The sequence below is a fragment of the Musca vetustissima genome, unplaced genomic scaffold (genome assembly GCF_032173495.1).
Source record: "Musca vetustissima isolate MV318-11 ecotype Yass unplaced genomic scaffold, APGP_CSIRO_Mvet_v1 utg211245, whole genome shotgun sequence".
Lineage (NCBI taxonomy): Eukaryota > Metazoa > Arthropoda > Insecta > Diptera > Muscidae > Musca > Musca vetustissima.
In genome coordinates, this window is record NW_026884716.1 from 26,790 (window position 1) to 53,068 (window position 26,279).

At 37.2% G+C, this 26,279-nt stretch overlaps 1 protein-coding gene across 1 annotated transcript in view; it reads right to left on the reverse strand.

Moving 5' to 3' along the window:
* The window catches only part of LOC133331714 (dopamine receptor 2-like), a 38,312-nt gene extending 13,357 nt beyond the window's left edge, over positions 1-24,955 (reverse strand). Inside the window, 2 exon segments of the mRNA XM_061540091.1 lie at positions 13,281-13,362; positions 23,259-24,955. Coding sequence (XP_061396075.1) covers positions 13,281-13,362; positions 23,259-24,955 — 1,779 coding nt within the window.
* Between the last annotated feature and the right edge of the window lie 1,324 nt (positions 24,956-26,279).

The window sequence follows — 26,279 nt, forward strand, 5'->3', positions numbered from 1 at the left end:
CTTTTTTCGAATCACATTAATACATTCATTCCCTTCTCTTCATAAATTAAACATATCTGGCTTTTTGTAATTATCCATGTAATTCTGGTCATTTACATACTGTGCACACGAACACGCGTACCCATATTCAATCCCATTATATATGTGAAAGGTGTTTGGTAAACTTCATTAACACCTCTTCAATATTGCATTTTATCAATAATTCGAAGTGAAGTGCGATATGAGTACTGTCACTTAACGTTGATATGCAGGCGTTTATGTGCGTGTGTGTATATGTTGCTTATTCATCAATATTCGATAAGAAGGTACTTTAACTAATTGATTTATAAATGAGACCGTCTATTGTACCGGTAAGGAGAAGTGATAGGTGCTGGTTGATGTAATTAATAAATGTAAATTTACATTTCAGTTTTAAGTCAGTGTAGGATATGGTTATTATTGAAGGATTTCACCATTGAAGAGGTAGTTTTGTATGGAGAAAGGATCTATATTTGTAGGCGTTTTGTTATTGTGCGTGGGATGCTCATTACTCGTGTGTTGTTGTAAAACTAAGCAGATACATATTAGTATTAATTACCATGTGTCGTATCTTCCAAACCTGAATCCCAAGGACTCTCATACCCAAAATAAGTATCGTTATGAAGTAGAAGTTGATCGCAGAAACTGAATACTATTCTGAAGTAAAAAAGGGCGCAGTAATTCCGTCAGTCACTGTTTGAAGGAATTATGTGTAATATATTCGAATCAAATTTTGTCAAAACAAATGAGTTTTGATATGGAAAGTAGTGAATTATGCAAAAACCGAATTAATAAAAAAATATTGTCGTGACGTTCTATAATTTGTAATAGAATCCCAACAAAATCAGGAAGTTATCAGGAGTGGAACACATTGCTGCCACCAAAGTACTATCTTAGTCGCAGCTTTCAACGGAATTTAAAACAGTTTTCCTTTTATTACCATTAATACTACTTGTATGTAGTTTGTATTTCTTCTTAGGAATGAAGATACATTAATCTACGTATTTGTATATTCTCTATCTTCCTACATAATTTCTGGTATTTTTGGTCTTTAGAGGATGAATAATCCGCCTCTAAGAAAATTGAACATTTTAAATATAGGGCAATTTTTACATATTGCTAATTACGCCATAATTTTGAATTCGTGGTTAAAAACAGTATACAAAAATTCCTCGCCTAATTTCAAATTTACTTACTCACTTTGAGTTTGAAAACCCAATGTTTTTCGCCTGGGTCCAAATAGTACTGTTTATTATTTTGCGACCACTTGTACGAAAAATTTCTGGAACTACTAAAAACCGATAAATAATATTTGAAACAAATAACATTTGAATTAATATAGTAAAAGCTAGATCCCCTGAAGCGACTATTCGACTTCAGTTTTTTGCCGTAAGTGAGCCAAGATTGATTTATAATGAAATATTTAGTGTCAAATCGATTGTTTGTATAGTATAAAATTGTTTATATAACAAATATGTCAGTCACAACAGATTGAACAGGATGAGGAGTATACTGCAGCGTATACGTAACATTCGCAGTCATACGAATTGCGGTACGATATTTTATTATTATCTGTACTTTATTTTTGAAAACATTTGTGCGTCAGTTTCATTCCACGATGAGCATCCTCCAATATCTATAACAGACCAGTGACAGCATCCAGAATTTATATAAAATTAAGGTACCCCTCTTGTATTCTGAACTGTAGCGATAATTAGCTCTATAAGTCATACGCACTGTGGGACGGTATATGTACACCTAAGTCTGTTTTTACACGGTCTTTTTGTTTTTTTACACGATTTTATTCCATTTAGCATGATTTGAAATTTTATGTACTTAATTTTTTTGTCAAATTTAATTTTTGCGAAGTATGTTCATATCACAAAAAAGTATTTATGAAAGAAAAAAGTCTGAAACCATCGATAGTATCGATAGTTTGCGAACACTATCTTAAAGATTTAAGTGAATTCCCCTTTAGCGCGTACAAACAATTTTTACTGGTCAAAGCAAATGTGAATAGCACTAATTTAGGGGAATTCCCTTTTTTACACGGCTTCTTCTGGAACCAATGTACCGAGTAAAAACAGACTTAGATGTATTTCATATATGAGAAGAATTTTGAGTCATTATTATATGAAGGCCTAAATTGAAATATTATTCTAAGATTTTTTTTAATCCTAAATCTAAGTATCACATTTATAAATTTTCCGTCTATGACGACCACGATGTCTGGTATTGATGATACCATCGGACTGAATGCACATACCTTCAGTTTTAGATTAATTGAATTGAGGTAGCTTACATTTTCCTTAACAACAACCGTCTTGTCTAGGGCTCTAATTTTGAAATGCTTCATGGTGGAATCTACCGTATGTGGCATAACCTTTATACACCGCCTCATATGATGAATTGTATATTTAATTTGTCATTATTTATAAAGTGTCAGTGAACAATATTATGCCGATTTCGTTTTTTGAAATTACGATAGATCATGAAATTGAAAACTTATATATATAGTTATTACTCCTGAAATAAATGTTATTTATCACCACTTTGTATAGACCTTAGATAATTTATCGTCTCATATTCATATTCCCTCCGATTTCTTAGAAGGCTGAAAGCTTTTAAGCAGAAGGTTGAATTTAGATAATCCCCATATTCAAGTCCCAACCCATTTTTAGAACACTACACGACCTCTTCGATCAATAGAATTGGTATTCTATACATTAGGTTTAAATGCCCGATTTCGCCAAATATGCACCGTTTTGTTGTATGATTTGTTGACAATTGAAAGGTAACTTCATAATGCCTCTCTCATAGAAGTCCTGATCTCTATTTGCAAAAAAAAGTAGTAGTCGATGTTTACAATCCTCCTTAAATGTTGCAATGCAAGAAAAAGATGATAATCCCCTTCCATTCCCACCAAATGCATAGCAGAACCTTCCGGGCCGTTAGTCATGGTTTGGCCACCATTTCAGGTGCTTCACTGCTCTTTGACCACCACCGTTTTCGCACAGGGTTATCGTATATGATCCATTTCCCATCTCCACACACCATTCGTTTAAGAAATGGCTCTATCTCATTACGATTGGAAATTCCAATTTTTTCTGTTAATTGATATAACACCCAAACATCGAGCTTATTGTGTAAATGGTTTTAAACAGTTTTATGGTCGAATTTTAGTTTCTGGGCGAAGTTGCGACTGCTAAAATGCCGGTCAAATTCGAATTCTCCGATTTTATTGACATTTTCGACGAAAAAATTATGGATATATTTTTCCCCAACCCAATATATAAAATTCAATATCTACTCTTTCTTAACCTGGTAACTATTCTGAATCATGTTTACCCGGAACGAGCATTTACACCATAAAATGCAAATTCTGTCATTTCATACACAAAAAAATGCTTGGTTCATTTGATCCGCTAAATATTGGCTTATTTACGTATAACTCCCTCATCCAATAATCGGCATAAATTTAAAAGTCAGGTACTCCTCTTGGACATACTCTTAGTTTCTACAGTCTATGTCTTTCAGGAGTAAATATATATACGCCATAGAAAGGAATTGTGGCCGTTTTTACACAAAAGTCTGGGTCCATTTGACAAATAATCGACTATTTTTATTCCTTGGACAATAATTTAACCATTATTCGTGTAAAATTTAGTGATGTTCGAGTCACAACTACGGTCTCTAGGACAACCAGAAAAACGGACAAAAATAATGTGTTGGTCCATTTATTCTCCAAAATACTAACCGATTCTCCTAAATATTAACCAACAACAATAGGGATCTAAATGCAAGATTTCATGATGTTTGGTCTATAACTGTCCATTACAAATTAAACTGGACAGACGCACATAGATCGAGTGACGATCGGTATACTAAAAGGTCTAGAACCAATATTTCTCGGCGTTACAAACTTTTGGGCTCACACAAAGCATTTTATCAAGCACTTAAATATTTCGAATTCGTGTCGAATCATCTTTACCTCATATTACGTTGAGGATTTCAACCGTCACACGTCAGGATTTCAACCGTCACAGTTCAAGGTCTTAACTCAATTTTCCAACCTGAGTGTCTGCAGTTTGATATTTCACTTTCGCCAGACAGCAGTTTGTCATAGTTTAAACGTCATATAAATGCTCCGTTCGATTTTAGCTATTGTGAATTTCAACCTCATGGTGGAAGGTACAACAAGTTTGGTCCGATCGAATTTAACGAGGTTTTTAGGTTTTTTTGTTTCCCATCTTGAAAGTAAAATGAAATTTAGACCAGGCGAACCTAATGACGTTTTTTACTTTTTATATATAGTTTATGTTCTATAGAAAGCCTCCTCATGCTTTTTATATACACACCACTATCCTACATCAGGAGTAGTTTTTATAAAGTTTCATAATTAAAGAATTATGGCAGTTATACTGGTTGAAGTTCGGAATTGTGAAAATATGTATTTTTCAGAAAATATTTAACACTATTATGGTGCAACAACAATGTGTAGTAGTGTTGCAACTACATTTTATTTATTATTTAACTTCAACAAAACGTTCTAAACTAACAACAAGTGCAAGAAACTTTAAGTAGAACAACACAAGAACGCTGCTCACCCACACACTCTCTCGTTCATTCTCGTTCTAAGTTGTTGCTGCAATTGCTATAATTTTATTTTTCACAGTTGAAAATCACGGCTGCATCGTCGTTTTGTAGCTGGACAATTTATTTTTCTCCGAGGTAATAAAATTACAGTCAAGGATGAATGAAGAAAGAAAAGAAGTTATGCAGTGCAACAATCTTAGTTATCTATTCCAGCATGTATTTTCACTTAGTTTTAAGTGAGATTTGTTGTTGTTGAGTTTTGTTTTTTTTTGCGTTGGCAATTTTCTCAAGTACATTTACATTTGCATTCACCTTTACTATCGTTTCACCAAGCTGTTTCTGTATCACTTTTGTTGTTGTTGTTGTGTGTTCATACCAATTGCCTTATTTGCTTGACAGTCATTATAATCTGCACTTTAGTTTGTTTTGTTCGCATGTCTGTGTGTGTGTGTGTTCGTTTGATATGTATCTCGAGACAATGGTTGTAAACATCCTTTTGAATGGCAGGATATTGTCATCATTGCTGGGTTACTAGACAAGGCGGTTTATTATCGTCATCCGCAGCGACATCACCGTCGTCGTCATCATCATTATCATCAGTTTCAACATTGTCTTGTTGGTCGTGCGTTGGGATATCGCCTGCACCGTCGTCGCCACCTTCTCCGCCACCACCACTACTACTAAATATATGTCTGCTCACAGGAATTATGGCGCACATGTTGGATGCCATGCAGCGAACATGTGGAGTAACAGCGTCTCGTGGCGAATCTCTGCAAAGTATTATATGTTTTGTTAAAGATCAAAAAACTCGTCAAAAAATCGTAAGTAAATATCACACCGACATATAAAAAAGAGAACACTCATGGAGATTACAGCAGTCACAATGTGGGGTTGAACAACAAAGAACAACACCCAGATGGTGTAAATATTTTGTTTGTTTGTAGAAGTTAGAAGACAATGGACAAAAGACACGAAGAGGTTACAGAGACAATTAATTTGGGAGGACAAAACGTGGGTGGTGGATGACACATAAAATTTGCTGTGATTTGTAGACTCGGTGAACATTTAAGAGAATTCTGAATATAAAAAGTGACATTTAAGGAATGTTAGTAACAGGAGAAGAAAATTCGGTTCGGAAAAATATATGGGGAATTTGAGCTTGGGAATATAAGATCTTTAAAAAATTGACCACAATTCCGTCCATTAAACATTAACATTGTCAAAAGTGTTGTGTTTTGTAGACTTGGTGAACATTTAAGAGAATTCTAAATGTATGAAAGAGAGTTAAGGATTCTTAATAACAGGATAAGAGAATTTGGTTTGGAAAAATACTTATGGATCTTTAAAAAGGAAATATAACCGTGGACTATTGTTATTTGTTCTAAGATATTTATCACAATTTCGTCGATCAAAGATTGCTGTAATTTGTAGACTTGGTTTAATATTTTAATATTTAAAAGGCTTTTCAATATATAAAAAAATCATTTAATACTGGTTGGTAAAAGGAGGAGAGAATTGACTCGGGAAAAATGTTAAGGGGATTTTAAGAGAAAGATATAAATTAGTTGTTTTAAGATCATTGACATAATAAATATAAATCCCGCAAGTAATAATTATTTCTAAACAATCGAGGGTGGTGGCAAAGGTTATTGTAATTTGCAGACATAGACATTTAAGAAATTTTTGATATAAAAACAGATTTAAGGACATAACTGCCAGGGGACAAACCTTTAAAAAGTTTTGACTCGGAAATATAATTGTTAACTACTGTTAAGAAGAAAATGCGTATTATATGTTTCAATATCTTAAAAACTCAAAATATTTGTGATTTACATTATATACTTATATAGAAATTAGAACAATTAAACGTGCTTAGGACGAGTTTAGGGTGTTATGGATTTGAGATTGTTATTTTATTCTTAATTTAGAATATTTGTTTGAATGTTCTTTATAAATGTTCCATTTGAAACCCTATTTCAAGAAGTCACACATCCCCCCAACAGACGTTTTCATATAGAGACAATGTCACTGAGAATAAACGGATAGCAGCCATCAGAGAGACACTATATAACAATGATAACTGGAGCAAAGTTCAAACACAATAAACAATTATAAACATCCTATTCATTCCCCCTGTAATCTGCAGATCATTAAAAAAGATGAAAACGGCGAGCGGTTTTATCTCGGCAAATCCGGTATCATTGATATCGAGAATCCATGATGGGGAGTTACATCGAAACTGATGTACGTTTGTTAAAAATATGTGAATACTCCGTTTAATATGTGTTTTACAAAATTTTCAAAATTTTGACTCAGAAGGTGTGGAGTCATATTCTGCATTTCTTAAAAATTTCCACATAATTATTTATCTTCGAAATATTGATATCCAACCACACCGACTACTTCCTATGAGCATTATTGTTTCCACCAGTCAGTCCCACAAATGGAGGCACAGTATTAAATTGACTAAAAATTGCATAGATATGATATGGTTCAAATGAATTTGAGATAGGAAACCGATATTTGGATAAATCACATTTTAATACACACAACTATGTTGTAAGGTTCTTATAGTTTTGTGTGGCCCCTAAAGTTTGTAACGCCGCGAAATATTGGTCATAGATCCACCGATTAAATTGTATGGGGTAAATTTTCACTCCGGGTAAAAATATTTCGTAAAAGATGTCAGGTTAAGAAAGAGGATGTGCTGACCTATACTCAGTCAAGAGGGTGCAAATATCTTCGACTCGTAATGTAACTGAGAATGATGAGGTACCTTGACTTGCTTGACCTGTGGTAACAATGGACTTATTGAGAGGCGAGTTCGGTGGGTTAATTGGCTGTCCATATACAAAAAAGATGATAGTCTTAAAAATTTAACTACAGTAGAATACGGTTTCAGCGTTTCCTTATAGCGATACAAAATTTTCCTCAGTTCGTTATAAAAGTTTTTGAAAATTCACTGTGTGGGCCACAAAAACTAGTTCACTATAAAAATGTGCTTTATAAACGTAGAGATTTGTATGAAAACAATTAAAAAAAGTGTCAGTCGAATTTGCCGACAGATATATTCCCCTAGCATATGGTTTGCAAAGGTCTTCGGAATTACACACATATTTATACCCTTCACCACACTGTGGTACAGGGTATTATGTCTTTGTACATATGATTGTAACAGGCAAAAGGAAACGTGATAGACACATGGTTCCTTTTGAGAATATGTATAGAATCACTTTCTGAGTCGATTTATGCATGTTCGCCCATCTGTATGTCTGTCTGTCCATGTTAAATTGTAAATAAAGTACAAATATCTTCCGATTTGCACGAAATTTGGCATAGCGCTCTGAATTGAGACTAGAATGGTGTGTGTAAATTTTCCTGAAAATCGGGTCAGATTTATATATAGCTCCCATATATATTTTCGTCCGATTTAATGTAAATGGTGTACCACAGTCCCTATATATCTTTCGATTTGCACGAAATTTGGCACAGAGTACTGAATTAGGTCTAGAATGATGTGTGTTAAGTTTCCTGGAAATCGGTACTTATTTATATATATCTCCCATATATATTTTCGTCCGATTCAATGTAAATGATGTACCAAAGTCCCTATATATCTTTCGATTGGCACGAAATTTGGCACAGCGTACTGAATTAGGTCTAGAATGATGTGTGTTAAGTCTCCTTAAAGTCGGTCCAGATTTTGATATAGTTCCCGTATATAGTTTCGTCCGATTATAATTAAATGGTGCACCAAAGACCCAAAGTTTGGCCAATTGACACAACGAACTGAATATAACCTAGCGTGTGGAAAGTATTGAAATCGGTTCAGATTTGGATAGAGCTCTTATATACATTTTCTCCCGATTATATGTACATGATGCACCAAGAACCCAAAACATACTGAAATTAGTATAAGTTAACCTGTGGCAAGTTTCGATGAAATTGGTTTAGATTTCGATATAGCTTTTATATATATTTTCGTCTGATTTTTAGTAAATCGTGCACCAAATTACTCATGTTTTTGCAATCACACACCTGGATTGATATTTACTTTAAATTGATTTACATAATTTTGTCCCATTGTAAAAAGCAACTCTATATCTGACCAAATGAGAAATGTAGTATAGGATGCAGAATGACATGTTTATGGATCCATTTTTATGTTAAGGGAACCCCCCCCCCCCCCATTCACGATTTTAATTTTTCAAGATTTTCAATGGGCTGGTAAATGAATACAAATGTTTGTTAAGGTTTGTAACTTTGCACATATATAATTGAAGATATAAAAGAGAAGAAAAATAATTTACAAAAAATTTTTGTTATTGTTTTGTTGTTGTTTTTTGTAATTAAAGAAAAGTCCTTATTTTTGATGGCGGGCATGATAACTCCTCACTGGAACACCGGAATCCGAAAATTCCAACGGTGTTAGAAAGAGTACATGTCTGGCTCTCGTATGAACTAGGATTATTGACTTCGCTCTAACATTAACAAAATGGTGGACCTTTGAAAAAATATTTTTGGAAAATCGCCGATTTTTTACCAAAAACGAAGTTAAAAAATAAGGAAGATCTTCACCGATTAGCTTTATCCTAGTTCATACGAGAGCTATACACTCCCAGAGAAACGTTGCAAAATTTGGAATCGATTGGGTTATTAGTTTTTGAGTTATCGTGCCCGCCATTCGCAAAAAAATGTTTAGAGAAAAACGCGTTTAAAGTTTGAGAAGCACTTCAGCCGCCACTTTCGGATTTAATGTTAATTAAGGCGGTTATTCAGTTCACTGCATATTACATACATTTATAAAATATTGACCATTTGTGAGGGAGGCACCGGAAATAGTGTTCCACTGTGTCCCATCTTCAAACTTGATCTAGGCTTGGTAAAGATAATAGGCTATTCAAAGTTTGACTGGAATACGATATTCCATTCGCCTGATATTGCTTTTATAAATATTCAAAAAGGTTTACAATTTGTGGGGGAGGTACCAGAAGGAGTAGACAAATATGTCCTATCTTCGGACTTGATCTAGATTTGGTGAAGATAATAGGTTGTGCAATGTTTGGTTCGAATCGGACATTCCATTCGCCTGATATTGGATTTATAAATATTGAAAATTTTAATCATTTGTGTGGGAGGTACCTGAAGGAGTGGTCCCATCTTCGGAATAGATCTAGTCCACGTAAAGATAGCAGACTGTGCAAATTAGGTTCAAATCATTCCATTCGCCTGATATTGGATTAAAAATATTGAAAATTTGACCATTTATGGGGGAGGTACCAAAATGAGTGGACCAATGGTCCAACTTTAGAATTGATCTAGACTTGATTCAAATCGGATAGTCCCTGATATTATACAATTAATTGTTAGCATAATTATGACAATTTTGTGGGGAGGTGCTAGAATGAATGGTCCTATAAAACCTCTCTTCCAGCTCAAACTAAGTTTGGAAGAAATATTTAGATGTGCAAAGTTGGGATGAAATCGGTTACACCTTTCTAGAGTTATCGTGCGCACCAGCCTGCCAGAAGGACAAACGGGTATGCGTAAATCGACCTCAAAGTACTTGAAACGGATTTTGTTCAAAGAAACATGGGGGTCAAAAACCAATATTTCTATATTGCCGTAACAAGTGCCTGAGGGTACAAAATTAGGTGTAATCGCTCAGGACCTTTACATTTTTTGATAAAGATTCGCAACTAATGAGAACCGTTAAAGAACGCATCAATAATCCTCAGAATACCAAATAATGGGGATATGGTTTTATGGGGACACCTTAAGTAAAAAAAAAAAAAAATTGAAAGTTAGAGGATCCTGGGGCAGCTTCGACACTTTTTGTTTAGAGCTCTATATCTCAGTACTTATTCGACATATATAAACACTTTGTGGCTGCTTATTGTTCTGTGATACTTAGTTATAAAAACTAGTTTGAAATCAACATTCAAAATTTTCTTAAATGATGTGAACGAGTTCAAAATGTTGAAAATGTTTATACATGTCTTCAACTTTAAATCCAAAGGACTCCGTCATTCAAAAAAAGATTTTGTCGTATAGGGCGTCAACTTAGTTTTAGTAAATCTATCTGAAAAAGTACCTAACCTAATGGACCGATTTTGGTCTATCTTCGAACATAATTTAGTTTACTATATACAAATCATAAAATCAGTTTTACGTAATTTCAATTTATTCTTCTCTTTACATCACCTTCAAGTTTCCCTTCAAACAACAACTACAGAGTCCTTTTTTAACATAAAAGTACTTCATTTAAATTATTATTTCTATTATTTTCATTTGCATTATTTTCTCAAGAAAGTTGTTACAACAAAATTATGAAGATTTATTTGTTTAACAACGAAGGTAAGAAGCGTTTTCAATTGTTTTCTACTTAAGCGATAACGAAATGACCAAAAGTTAAATTGGAATTTTCGAATTTTTAACAGAATGGAAGGGACAACGAAGGGGAAGGAATAAAAAAACAGCAAGAAAAAAAAAACAAAACATTTATAAATGAATTACGACGACGAGTAGAGTAGAAAGAAAACAACAAAAACACTCAACAAAGTTGAATACTTCAGTGCAACAACGAACGAATATTTTGTGGGGAAAGACAATGCCACTTTCAATGATTTTAACCTTTAAATTGACCAAGAAAATTAAAACCAACAACAATAACAACAAATGGGGAGATATTCATTTCAAAAAGTCCTTTAAAGTAAAAAATACGAAAACATAGAAAATGAGAAAGGAGGAAAGTGAAAAAGTAAAAAAAAACTGAAACTTAGGCATTGAAGCAAAAAAACTCATTAATCAGATAAAGCAAATGTAAATTTAATTAAAACTAAGCAAGACTGCGAGAGAGAGTCAGACAACCAAAATTACAGCTTAACCCAAAAATCACTATTAAAAACCAGTAAGGAAAGTAGTAAAGTCGGACTGGGCCGACTATACGATACCCTTCACCATTTTGGGTATATTGGAAGAAATGAACATACTCATATCTTTCCGAAAGCTATCATAAATTTATTTTCATTCGGGCAGATTAGGAGTCGTCTGTGTACCATGGGTCAAATTTATGGCAAAATTGATACACGTTATCCTGTACGCCACACTGTTGAAAATTTAATTTCAATCAGACACCCGTTCGAAATGTATATGGAATCTATGGCCGCATCTGCACCAATTTCAACAAAGCCCAATAACTCAATTTGATACGTTGTGCAAAATTTCGTGTTAATCGGACAAACATTAGTAGTTTGGTGCACTATTTATGTAAAAACGGACGAAAATATATATGGGAGATATATCTAAATCCGAACGGATCTTCACTAAACTTAGCACACATCATTCTAGATTTAATTCAGTACGCTGTGTCAAATTTGGTGCAAATCGAAAAATATATTCGGACTTTGGTGCACCATTTACATAAAATCGGACGAAAATATAAATGGGAGCTATATCTAAATCTGAACCGATTTGAACTAAATTGAAGACACATCATTATAGACCTAATTCAGTACGCTATGCCAAATTTCGTGTAAATCGAAGGATATAAAGGGACTTTGATGCACTATTTACCTAAAATCGGATGAAAATATAAATGGGAGCTATATATAAATCTGAACCGATTTTCACGAAATTGAAGACAAATCTTTATAGACCTAATTCATTACGCTATGCTATATTTCGTGCAAATCGAAGGATATAAAGGGACTTTGATGCACTATTTACCTAAAATCGGATGGAAATATATATGAGAGCTATACATAAATCTGAACCGATTTTCACGAAACTTAGAACACATCATTATAGAACCAATACATTACGATGTGTCAAATTTCGTGCAAATCAAAAGATAAATAGAGACTCTGGTGCACTGTTTACCTAAAATCGGACGAAAATATATATGGGAGCTATATCTAAACATAAACCGATATTCACGAATCTTACCACACATCATTATATAATCAATTCGCTATGCCAAATTTCGTGCAAATAAATCCACGCCTATTTCTTTCAATAAACACACTTGGCCCTTGAAAAATATTCTTCAATAAATCCACGCCTCAGTTGGCCCATGAAAAATATTCTTCAATAAATCCACGCCTCAGTTGGCCCTTGAAAAATATTCTTCAATAAATCCACGCCTCAGTTGGCCCTTGAAAAATATTCTTTAATAAATCCACGAAATTGAATTGGGCCGACAAAAAAATGTGCTTATAATTTATAAACTGGTACTAAAACAGGTAAATATTTACAGCAACAGAAAAGAAACAAAATAAGGTAAATAAATTATACAGGCAGATAAAGATTTATTAATTAAAATGTGTTAGTGGGGTCAGGTCATAGACACACAATAAGGTCAAGTTTAGCTTTCCCTCAGTCGCTTTCCCCCATCACATCGGCCGAAAGCAGTAATAAAACCATTAACATTAAAAACAACAACAATAAAAAATTAGTGAAATATAGCAGGACGGACAAGAAATGAAGCCACAACGAAGCAGCAGCATCATTACGATTATCATTATTTGGAAGGATAACATTTGAGGTAAGACACATAGAAAGAAAAAAAACGCCAGTAAGCAGCATCCACGTTATTTTCCTGGTGGTAACACCGAATAATAAAAGTGAAAGCAAAACGAGATTGTTATTAAAATGTTATCACTTACCTGTGACTTTGAACGCATAGTCGGCTGGTATTTTCTTCGGATTTTTCTGGGACAGCAAACGCACAGGATTCGTACAAAAGCTCTGCAATTAAAGAAGAGGAAGACAATTATATGTATGTATATATGTGTGTGTAAGTTAAGGAGAATTAGAAATCATTTCTCATAATTTATTTCTTCTTGTGGCAGTTAACAGTAACTGATGTGTTTGTTTGCCCACGATGTATGTTTTTTATCCACTCAAGTGGAAATCAAGTGCTTGCTGAGCAAGGATAAGGCATGGCAAAAGAAAATCAGTTTTTATTTTCTTTATGGGTTTTACTTTGGTCAAGGAGAAATATAATTTAGTTTATGCTCAAGGACAAATATGTTAATATATCATTTCCTGGTGTCCACAAGCATGAACGGACGAACAATATATTATGAAAACACGTGCCTTTCGTTTTTTTTTTTTTGCTGGCTGGTCAGCATAATTACCAGAGTGGAAGGCGAAGGTTAGTCTTGTTGTCATGATTTATGTAGCCTGGTAATAATTCATTGTTAAATAAACTTTTCTAAGAAATTAAAAGTTGAATGTGTGTAATTTATTAAACGTTCTTGAATCTAACTTGGAGGAACCGTATACAAAATATCGCCTCAGTTTAAAACTTATGATAATTTGAACATAAATTCTATTTTAATGCGATACTAATTTTGATTTGAACAACTACGAACCGACTATTGATGATTTAGGTACAGCACCAATGAATGGCCTTACATTTTGACCCATTGCTAGTAAGGTAAATTTTTTTCACGTATACAGGCAATACGTTATATATATATATACCGATCGTCATATCTCGACTATGGATGCTTTGCAGGTTCTGTTAGGGGCAGCACCCCTTGATTTGGAGATGATGCGTAGAGCTGTCATCTTTAAGTTGATTGGATTTCCGCATCTGAACTTGCCGGGGATATGAGGAGGAACAAGGAACTCGTAAATGAGCGACTTGTGTCTAGGTGGCAGACAAGATGGAATGAGAGAAGTAATGGTCGGGTGACGTGACCTTCGTACAGGATCGACCAGACTTTGGCTTTGGTCTTAGTCTGGGGTATTTACTGACGGGGCACGGTTCGTTGAATGCGTTTTTGCATAAGCGAACTTTGTCTGACTCTCCGGATTGTGGTTGTGGTGGGGGACCTGAGGATGTCATGCACGTACTGACTCAGTGCATGTTTTATGATGACGTTAGAGACTTGGCCAGAATGGGTATTCGCAGTACCCAGGATGGTTGGGATCTAACAGCTTCGGTCATGGGGGACGAGACATATGCGGCACTTGGCGTGTTTGCGAGGGAGGTGTTTACTAGGAGAAGGACTAGACTTAGTTGAGGTGATCCTCTGAGCTAGTCGTCATCTGGTGTATGGTCCTGTTTCATGAGCTGCTTAGCGTTTCCCTGTGCCGGCTCATCGTTTGCTGGCCGCGGGGGTTGGCAGTTGAGCGGTATTGGTGTGTGGCTCCATTCTGTGGAAGTCATGCACCAACTCCGCTAAGCTGCCGTGGTGAGTGGTTGCTTGCTCGTGGTGTTGGTGGTTACTGGTGCCTACTGCATTGTCATGCCTATGGTAGTGTAGTGGCGCTTGGGGTGAGGTGTGTGGTTGCGCTGGAGGTGGTGTTGGTTTGGCTTGTCGCTCTGCGTGTGTGTGTGTGTATGGGTAGGTGCTGGTCGCTGTGTCTGTTGGTGGTGCCGAACCGTCCGTATGGATGTGTTTGGTTATGACCATTGGTTGATGGTTTTCGGGTCCGACGGGGTGGACATTCGTGAAGGTGTCTAGTCACTGTCCTGAGTGTGTGATCCGACGGGCCGGATACCCGAGTGGTTATGGTCACTGTCCTGTGTGGGTGTGAGATGTGTGGTCTGATGGGAGGTCGTATTGCGGTGGTGGTTTCGGTCCCTGTTGTCTGTTGGTGGTGTCGAACCGTCTGTTTAGACGTGTTTGGCTAAGGCCCTTGGTTGCTCGTTGTTCGAGTGTTTGGTCCGACGGGCTGGACATCCGTGAGGGTGTTTAGTCACTGTCCAGTGTGTTTGATCCGACGGGCCGGATACCCGAGTGGTTGCGGTCACTGTCCTGTGTGGATGGGTTGTGTGGACTGTTGAGAGGTTGGGAGGTTTTGTTGTTTGGTGTGTGTGTGTTGTGCGGAATGCCCGTGAGGGCATTCTGGTGTTCCGGTGGTGTCTTTGGGTTTACTAGTCCCGGATCGTGGATCGAAACTAGTAGGGTCACCATTCCCGAACTTTGTAGGCTTGTGGAATGATCATTGGCTGAGGATGGAGACGGTGTGGGAATTAGCATCGAGAGGTGTTGGTTTTTTGCATCTGTTTTCATCCTCTCTTTATGGTCATTCCATTGTGGAGAGCCTGCAGTTACTAGTTCAAATGGTAGTAGCTTCGGCTACGAAAACGTGCAGAGTTTAGTCTGTGGGGGACCATTCCCGGACTAGCAGGCTTGTGGAATAATTGTTGGGAGGGGTGAGATGCATGGTGGCTACCAATATCGTGTGATGCTGGTGGCCACTTTTGCATTGTATCCCCTTTCAGCAATTGTTTCATTGTAGAGAGCCTGCATGTTTAGTCCTAATGGTAGTAGCTTTGGCTATGAAGCTGGGCAGAGGCTATAGTCTGTGAGTGACCAGTCTCAAACTGTTTGGGGTTCTACTGGTAATAGCTTTGGCTATGAACCTGACCGAAGGTTTCGGTAGCACGGGTGTCAGGGCCCCTAGGTCTGCGGATCTAGCCTGGCAGTTGGTGTTGGCCTTTCGGGGAGCATCGTGCTGGATGTGATTTATACCCAAATCGTGGGTAGAGCTATGGCTCGGTGTGGAGATGCATTACAACCGGGTGCCTGACCCATAGAAAGGCAGGAGTTTTAGATGGGCTCCGCTCCTCATCCAAGGAGGTGATCGCGTCCAAATACGTGTGATCGTTTGGTACCTGCATTTCGGTGTGGGGGCGTTGGTTGACGCTTTGTATTAAGTGGTGTTTACAGCACCGTGGGGTAAGACCGCAAGGTAGGTACCCACGTACTCTAAGCATCTCTGTCCATTATTATTTGTAAACACGATACAGGCCACATTTATGGACCAATCTTCACGAAATTGTGCATGTAGGATGGGTTCTGCCCAATGAGGACCCCTTTTGTTTTTGGTAAAGATCGGTTAATATTTAGGGAATGAAATGGATCAAATACTTTTCTGGTCGCTCCAGATGCCGTAATATTTAGCGGTTCAAATGGACCCTGACTTTTGTGTGAAAAATGACAAAATTTGTATTCTATGAGTATAAATTTACTCCGGAAGGAGATATACCGGAGAAATTAATATAATATACAAGAGGAGTGGTTGACATATAAATTTTACCAATTATATTGTCGTAGGTATTCGGATGTGGGGGTTACCCATAAATATTTACAGGTGCTTACGTACTCAGATATTATTTAGCAACCCATTACCACACTAGAGAGTGAAATTTTCCATGAGCTTCCTGTTATGGTCGATGACAACGCCTATAATTTTCGGTTATGATCATATTATAATTTTCGGATGAAGTGGACCCAAAACTTATTTTTTGTGAGAGCGAAAATATAACTCTGATTGCTTTAAAATTTTCCATGAGGTTCCAGTTATGGTCGAGGACAACGCCTATAATTTTCGGTGATGATCAGATTATAATTTTTGGATGAAGTGGACCGAAAACTTAATGTTTTGTGTTTTTTTTTCGAGTCGATCTGTAGGCTACAATTGAAAGCCCAACATCACAACATAACCCACGGTAAAGGGAATCTGGACAAGTACAGGTCTCGTCTACTGAATATTAGGAATATTTGTTGACATTTAGTCGGCCAAGAGGGTGCAAATAACGCGAAATATTGCCCAAGCTCAGAATATAGAACCACAGAAAGTTAGATTTTCGTGGAAGTTGTATAGGGTATAATTTGGTCGGCCGCGTCCGACTATACTGCTCCGCACACGGTTTTTTATTATGTTTTTACCCTTCAACACACTGAAATATTATGTATTTGTGCATATGTTTGTAACAGGCATAGAATCACGTTCAGAGTCGATTTATGCATGTCCGTTCCCCGTCCGTCTGTCTGTCAGTCTGTAGATGATAAATTGTAAACAAAGTACAGGTCACATTTATGAACCGATTTGGATGAAATTTGGCACAGCCCACTTACTTGGCACAAGGACATACCCTATTGGAATTGAAGAAAGATATACAGGGTTGCCCATATTCGGCGGACCCTTGTTTTTTTTTAATCAAAGAATAAAATAAAATCATTTAATTATCATTTAATATTAATCATTTAATTTGTTCCAAGTAGATTTGTTTACATCAATTTTTGAATATGATATCTCTCAAATGGCCGCCTCTGGCGTTGATGACGTATTGTGCCCTTTTTGTTGCATTATCCATCGTTTTTGGCAATATTTCGGCTGGAATAGCGGCTATTTCTTCACGAATGTTGTCCTTAAGCTCTTCTACGGTCCTTGGCTTGTTAACGTAAACCTTTGACTTCAAATATCCCCACAAGAAGAAGTCACGCGGCGTCAAATCGGGCGAACGCGGTGGCCATTCCAAATCACCACTTTTCGACATCAAACGGTCCGGAAACAAATTCTTCAGAAAATCGATTGTTATGCGACTTGTTTGCGGTGGAGTGCCGTCTTGTTGAAACCAGAACTGCTTCATACGCTTTCGACGAATAATTGGCATCACAAAATTGGTCATCATGTCGCGATAACGCTCCTGATTGATGGTAACAGCATGGCCATTTTCATTTTGGAAGAAAAACGGCCCAATGACCGTTTTCGCACTAACGCCGCACCAAACTGTGACTTTTTCGTCATGAAGAGGTACTTCTTGAATCTCCTGAGGATTTTCAGTAGCGTTAAAACGGCAAATTTTGCTTATTTACGGTCCCATTCAATGTGAAATGGGCTTCATCGGACATGATAATTTTGTTCCAAAATTGCTCGTCATCTTCGGCCATTTCGATGACTCTTTGGGCCCATTCCAATCGACGAGGCTTGTCCGCAGGCAACAATCTTTGCGTAAATTGAATTTTGTACGGGAACAAATGCAAATCAATGCGAATAATCCGTTGTAAAGTGGACCGAGCCATGGCCAATTGATGAGAACCGCGTTTTTGGGATGTTCTTGGGGATCTCTCAACACTGGCTCGTACGGCAGCGATATTCTCGGGCGATCGCCTTGGTCGACTTTTATATGGCCTCTTCGGATTAGAAAGAGCCTTACCAGTCGAAAATTTTCCGTATAAACGCTTAATGGTGTTCTTAGAAGGCGCAGGTCGAGTTTTCACAATTGACTTCTTCTGCTGAATGTAAATTTCAACTATTTCAGAGCGCTCGCGTGGCATGTATTGGTTCATGCTGAAAAACTGCTTGGACTGAAACTTCAAGCGCGGTATGTCATTAAGCGATTTGACATCCCTGTCAAAAGTTATGGCGTTGCCAGATGGGTTCGTCGAATATGGGCAACCCTGTAGCTCTCGTATATAGTTTCATCCGATTTAAGGTTTATGGGGCACAAAAGTCCCTATATAACTTTTAATTAGCTTGAAATTTGGCCTAGAGTTCTGAATTAGGTTCAGAATGATGTCTGCCAAGTTTCGTGAAAATTGGTTAAAATTTTGATATAGCTCCTATATATAGTTTTGTCCGATTTTATGTGAATGGTGTATCAAAGTCCCTATATATCTTTCGATTACCAATCCAGTCCCTTCTGTAAAGCGTCTAAATATTGAATAAAAAATATAGACTGTCAAACATGTTTTTGAAAATAGTATGAACTTATGAACCTCTTTTGTAATGAGTTCCAATTCGCTTGAATCAATGTCGGGAAAAAATTACAAACCCATTATCTTTAATTCAATTAAATAATATATACGAAAGGGTAAATTACAATCGTTCTTTAGATAATAGTTTGATTACTATTTAATTAATCAAGTAAATTGGTCTAGAAAAATCGGTATACTGAAATGTGGATCAAGCTGTTACAATCTGTCGAAAAAAATTGACACCCTCACAAAATATTGAGATGTATATACCTATGATAGGTCCTTAATGTGGGTCCATTAATGAATGAAATATTACAGACGTACCTATAAACTATAAGTGATTTGTTAACACATATGTTGGAGGATACTTTTTCCGATGAAACGCTGGACGATTTTTCTGGTCCTACACCCTACAAAATCCTTATAGAAATCATAATCGTCTCAAAAAGTGATTATAAATGTAATCATAAGTACTCTAATATACTGCACCAGAAGGTCGTGTAGGACATAAAAATATAACGATGGGTCTAAAAAAAGATATCGAATGTATCTATATTGCTAATTCTCGTCATGCTTTCAACTTCTGTGGTGTTATATTTCTATGTTATTTGCAACCTTTTCACCATTTCGAAATTATCTAAAAGTACAAACTTTCCCTTCCAGGGCTATAAAAAAGAAATTTGCAAAAAAATTTCCTATTGACAAATTTCCATTCTCATTATTTCTTATCATTTGTCAATGTGGCAGCAATGTTTTCTCTCTTTTTGAGCCCCACACATTTTTGTTAGCTGTTTTATGGTTTAGTGGTCTGTTTTGTTTTTTGGTAATCGCTGTCATGAAAAAATATTGTTGCCATCAGACTGATGCTGTGGTTGGAAATGTTCTTTTACGCAACATCGTTGGTGTCTAGCTCATTTGTTTCGTTTGCGGGAGAAGAAGTATTGCTGGGGGACTATCAACCAACAACCTCTCTTTGGCTCGGCATATTTGCATAATTTTGAAATGTGTTGTCTAATGGAATGCTTTGCTTTGGGGGGTATTCGAATTTTAATGTTTGCAACTGCGCCCCCTCTATTCGAGCCAACTTAATTTTTTCAACCCACAACAAATTGTGGCAGCAAGGACCATTTTATGCCAATTATTTTGTACCAAAAACAGCACTTGGTTAGGGGAGGGATGGACTACGATATATAATGTAGAAAAAATTGGCATACAGACCAAAAATATGCAAGCATATAGGGGAGGAAACACAAGTGTTGACCACATTTCCTGCTCTGGAATAACATTTAAACGTTTTGCTGTGGCTGTGCAAGCTAATTGTAACATTATGATTATGGTTTTTCAAAATGGAACTGTGGGGGGGGGGGGGGTGTGCTTTGAAAGTAAAATCGTGGCATGTTAAATAGTCAGCTATGTTCGCCGTTGCCAATGGCTATAAAAAATATCATTGCAGAAAAATGAAATTACTTTATTCTCCCTGTATTTTCAGTTTATTAAATATAATATGATTGAGTAAATGGAAATGTTATGACAAAATTGAATGCAGATGTATGCCAGATGTCATTTAATTTAATCAAACATATTTTGAATGTGATTGAATGTCAGCTGCAGGAAAACATATGAAATCAATGTTATACAATGATTGATGGTCAACAAGGGCAAGGGATGTGATATTTACGAAATGTTATATCACTGGTATAGAGTGATAAAAAATATATAGAAAGCTAAAAAATCACATGTACAGTTGTTGCAGGTCACCTTTATGCCATCGTCGGACTTGCACATAGCAGGTCATGGACTTAAATCCTAGGATAATAACATCATCTGAGTTTAAGCGGTGGCTTAGCCAACTATTAGTGGTAACGTACTATGTCCGGCATACCATTCGATATAAACTGGTGAGTAGACTTATTTGAGGGCACATCAGACCCACAGTGGCTTAAGAAGTCGAAACACATTAAAGCAAATTATCATAGAATACCAGAAGGACTTTTTATTGATGACCAGCTCATTTTCACGTAGAAGAAAAATGCAGTTTCACTAGTAGGTCTTCTCATAGAAGCCCACAAGGAAGACTCATAGAAGGACTTCTTAAAGAAGACCAGAAGTGCTTATGTTAGATGACAAAAGTTTTTCTTGAAGACCTGAAGACATTGTATTCTCATAAAATATAGAAGGATTTCACATAGAATCCCAGTAGGACTTCCCTTAGAAGACAACACATTTTTTAATAGAAAACCTGAAGGACTTTTTATGGAACGCTATACTCATAGAAGGCTAGACGGTCTTCTCATAGGAGAAATTCAGAAAATCTTCTCATAGAAGGTCAGAAGTTCTACTCTTATGAGGTCAGAATGTCTTTTAAGACTAGAAAGTCTTCTTGTAGAGGACCTGAAGGTCTTCTTATAAAAGACATGATAGTCATCAAGGTATTCTCACATTGAAGCTCACAAGATGGACTTATGTTTGAAGACCTGAAGAACTTTTCATAGTAGGCCAGAATGTCTTCTCAAGAAATATCCGATCAGAAGGTCTACTCATGGAAGACTAGAGGATTATATAGTCTTCTCATTTAAGTTCACAAAGACTGCCAGAAGGACTGATAGTTTTCATATAGAAGGCCTGACATTCTTCTTAAGAACGCTATACGGTCTTCTCATAGAAGACCTGAAAGTCTTCTCAAAGAAGGAAATACATTCTTCTCACAGAAGGCTAGAAGGTCTTCTTATAGAAGGTCAGAAGTTCTTCTCATAGAAGGTCAGAAATTAATCTCTTAGGTAAGAATGTCTTCTTATAGAAGACCAGAACGTCATTATATAGAACACCAGGAAGTTTTCTTGTCGTAGACCTGAAGATCTTCTTATAAAAGACCTGGAAGACTTCTCATAGAAGACATGAATGTCTTCTTGTAGAATCCGGAGGCATTTCTCATAGATGCCTAGCAGGACTTCTCGTGGAATTCTCTTTGAACACCTGAAAGACTTCTTATAGAAGGCCTGAAGATTTTCCCATAGAAGGCCACAAAGTATTTTCATATAAGGTCATCTCAAAGAAAATGACAGCATGTCTTCTCATAGAAGGACAGAAGGTCTTCTCATTGAAGGTCACAACGTCTTCGTATACCAGAAGCTCCTCCTATAGATGACCTGAAGGACATCTTATTGAAGAATGTAAAAGAAAGCCTCCTGTAGTCCTATAAGATGTCCTCCGAGGATTTTTTATATAGGCCTAGGATGATTTCTTATTGAAGTCCGGAATGACCCCTTATAGAACGCCAGAAAGTCTTTTTTTCTCATGGTAGATCTAGGATATGCTGTTCTTCTATGCATTACCCGAATATACTATTTTTAATGATGTCAATATGTATTCTTATGAAAGAGCAGAAGAAATACCTGAATGTATTATAGAAAATAAAATGTTCTGATTAGAGGAGGTTGGAAAGAAAGTCATCTATTAAAGAGCCAGAATGAATTTCAATATAGAAGGTCATAAAAGACCAGAAGGCATTTTATTGAAGATCAAAAGGTATTCTTCACGGAAAATATCAAAATGACTAAGAAGACAGTTTTCTTATAGGATACCCGAATAAGGTATACTTTTAGAAAACTACATTTTTATAGAAAACCAGGGTCTTCGTATAAAAATCCAGGGTGTTTTCGTCAAGAAAAGAATAAGATTCTCCTATGGAAGATGGTCGTATTACAAGGGAGATCTGGAGAAGATCTTCTCGTAGAAGACTGTCTCATATAAGTCCAAAATTTCGATATAGAAGACAAAAATATACTTTTGTAGACCAAAACCAGATATTCTTCTTCTGTAAGACTAGAGGGACATCATCAACAGAAAAAACACAAAGTCCGCTCATAAAGACCAATAAGTCATTTCGAGAATGGCCAATATGTTCTGTCAATGAAATCCAAATATAAATTCCATATCTGGTTCCTGTAGATTTGAAATCGAAGTGAAAGAATAGAAAAATATATACCCTTAAAAGGCTAGAAAAAATAAAAATAATAGTCATAAGAGACCAACAAATGTTCTCGAAAAGATCAATGTCAAAGGAATCAAAATTAAAGTTTCACTACAGGTCCCAGAAGATTTTAATTTAAAAAAATCCATAACAAAATTTTTTCTACTCACCTCCGAAAATCTCTGCTCCAACACGCATAAATAACCGGATTCATGCCGGAATTAAACCAACCCAACCATGTTACAACCGCCGATACAGTCTCCTCATGTTCTATGCATTCCATGCAAAAACCCGATAATAAATTTACTACGAAAAATGGCAGCCAACAAACGATGAAGACACCCATTACGATTCCCAACGTTTTCGCCGCTTTTTTCTCCTTGGCGAATTTGGCCAATTTCCTTGACCATGAGAAATTCTTACCGCCCATATGGCGATGCCGAGCCAAACCATTATTGTGCAATGCCGATAGCGGTTCATCATCTGGCTCTTCCGGCGTAGATGTGGTGGTGCCCGCATTACTGTGATTATGATGTGACGTACGATGATGATGATGGACATGCGGATGATGTTGAGAGCCACCACTGGGACCGCCGCCCAATGAACCGTGCAGCGCCTGATGGTGAGAGCTGGTGGATGGTTCTCGTGTGGTACCGCCGCGATGTATGCGCAACGTCAACTGCAATTCACCGGAGGCCATTAACACCTGTTTCGTGCCGATCTTCAGTGAACGCGTCTGTATCACTGCCGCTCGATAAATGCGGCAATATGTAAATACCATCACGAGGAGCGGCAGGTAAAATGAGATAGTCGAGGAGAACACCAAATAGCCCAAGTGTTCCGTAAAGGTACACTTGTAGGCTGGCATCTCACCATCACGGGCTGCCCGCCACCACAGTATAGCCGGAAAACTGATGGCACTGGAGCACACCCATACCGCACAGATTAGCGATGCGGCCCGCTTCACAGTCATACGCATGGGATATGAAAACGGATCTGTTATGGCCCAGTAGCGGTCCAGTGATATGACACATAGATTGAGAATGGAAGCCGTGCTGAAGAGCACATCAAGTGATCTCCAGATATCACACCAATCGGTACCGAAGAACCACGTATTCTCCAGGACCTCGTACAGTGCCGAAAAAGGCATCACAACCAAACCGACCAAGCAGTCAGCCACCGCCAGACTGGTGATAAAATAATTAGTGGCCGTGTGCAGGTAACGCTCTCTTATGACGGCCAGTATGACCAGCGAGTTGCCAAAGACAGTGGCGAAGGAGAAGAGGAAGAGAAACGATAGCAGGCTGACACGATCATTGGATAGAGATGTGAGAAACTCCGACAAATCCGGTTCTTGAGGTATGCTGGTGCTGTTGAAGGGATCCGCAGGTGTTGTGGCGAATGATTCCGCCGTGATGGTTGGTGCGGTGCTTGATATGGTTGATGAGATGGCGTCGCCGTGTTCCACAAAACCATTGAAATAGTAGAACAGGTCATCGGATATATTGTAGCTGGAGTAGAAGGGGGGTGATGGGGTAATTGGCGCAGAAGAACTGATTGCGGCGCTGTTGTTGTGATTGTCATTTCGTGTAAAGGCGGGTGTGTGGGGTAATGCTGCTGCTCCAGATGAGGGGTAATATTGTGCGGACATGTGCTGCTGTGGATCTTGGTGTGCTGTGCCTGCGTCCGATTTGTGCTCGGAAGTGTGTGCCTGTTCCATTGTGTTAAAGGCTCTCGGTATGGACGCGGCCAATGGTTGTAACAGGGCGGCATATTCCCAATAGGGTACGGAACTGTTGACGGCACTGGCGATGCTGTTGTAGTGTGTTGTTGTAACGTTTCCAATGTTGCCGATTGCATTATTCATTATCATTTGTCATTTATGTAAAAGACGAAATTTTGTTTTCGTGGTTCTCACTCTTGATCTCGGGTTTCGCTATGGGTCTGTCGACTTGTTCGGTCGTTGTTGCCTGTGATTGGTTGTGGAATTTTCCTCAGTAAATTTTTAATGTAGGCTATTATTTGTATAGCCAATTGCATTTAAATTTGGAAGTCTGGCTGGATGCATTGTTGTTGGTTTCATGTTTATAGGTATAATCTGAAATGAGACAAAAAAATTAAAAATCAAAAATAAGCGATTTTTTGTTTATAAGTTTTTTTCCTTTTTTATTTCTGAAGGATTAAATATTTCCCCCATCCTATTTCAAACGAACCTTAAATCAATAAATATTTTTTATTTTAAACATTCTCAAATCTCATCTTTCCATAGTTACTTTGATGCATTCATTTCCGTTTCTTGTCTTCATTCTACCATAACTTTTTGATTCCCTTTACTGCATTATTATCCATACTTAGTCTTCTGTTAAAAATAAGACAAAATTTTTGCTGACGCATTTATTTGTTAGAAACTTGTTTGAGTGTGTGTCCTTTTCCTATTTTCTCACTATGTCATTGGAAAGGGAAAACTAACTGCCGGAAACATAATCCAATTTGAAAAGAAAACTTATTTTTAATATTCACCATGAAAAGTTGCAGCAGCAGCATTGATTCGATTGCCACCACCACCAACATCGACAAGTTATCGACAAATTAATGTCGGAAATTGAAAAATGTCTCCTTGAAAGACACAAATCGAATGGAAATTGAATTTTCGATAGAAATACTTTTTAAATAGAATTTTTTTGTATTTTTAGTGCTGAAGGTGGAATGTGGGATGAGCAGGAAATGATAAAGGAGGAAGGTGGAAAAATCATAGAGATCATCGTATTTAATATAAGGTATTCGAGAAGAACACCATATAACCCAAATATAAATATACAATTGTAGGCTGGCATCTCCCCATCGCGGGTTGCCCGTCATCACAATATAGCCGGAATGCTGATGACACTGGAGCACATCCATACCACACAAATTAGCCGAGTCACAATCATGCGCATGGGATATGAAAACGGATCGGTAATGACCCCGTAGCGGTCCAGAGATATGTCACATAAATAGCATCTATCTGTAGAGCGACAATGATAGGTCCTACATATTGTATTTATAACCTTCATCACACTGTGGTACAGGGTATTATGTCTTTGTGCATATCTTTGTAACAGGCAAAAGGAAACGAGATAGACACATGGTTCCTTTTGAGAATATGCATAGAATCACTTTCTAAGTCAATTTATGCATGTCCGTCCGTCCGA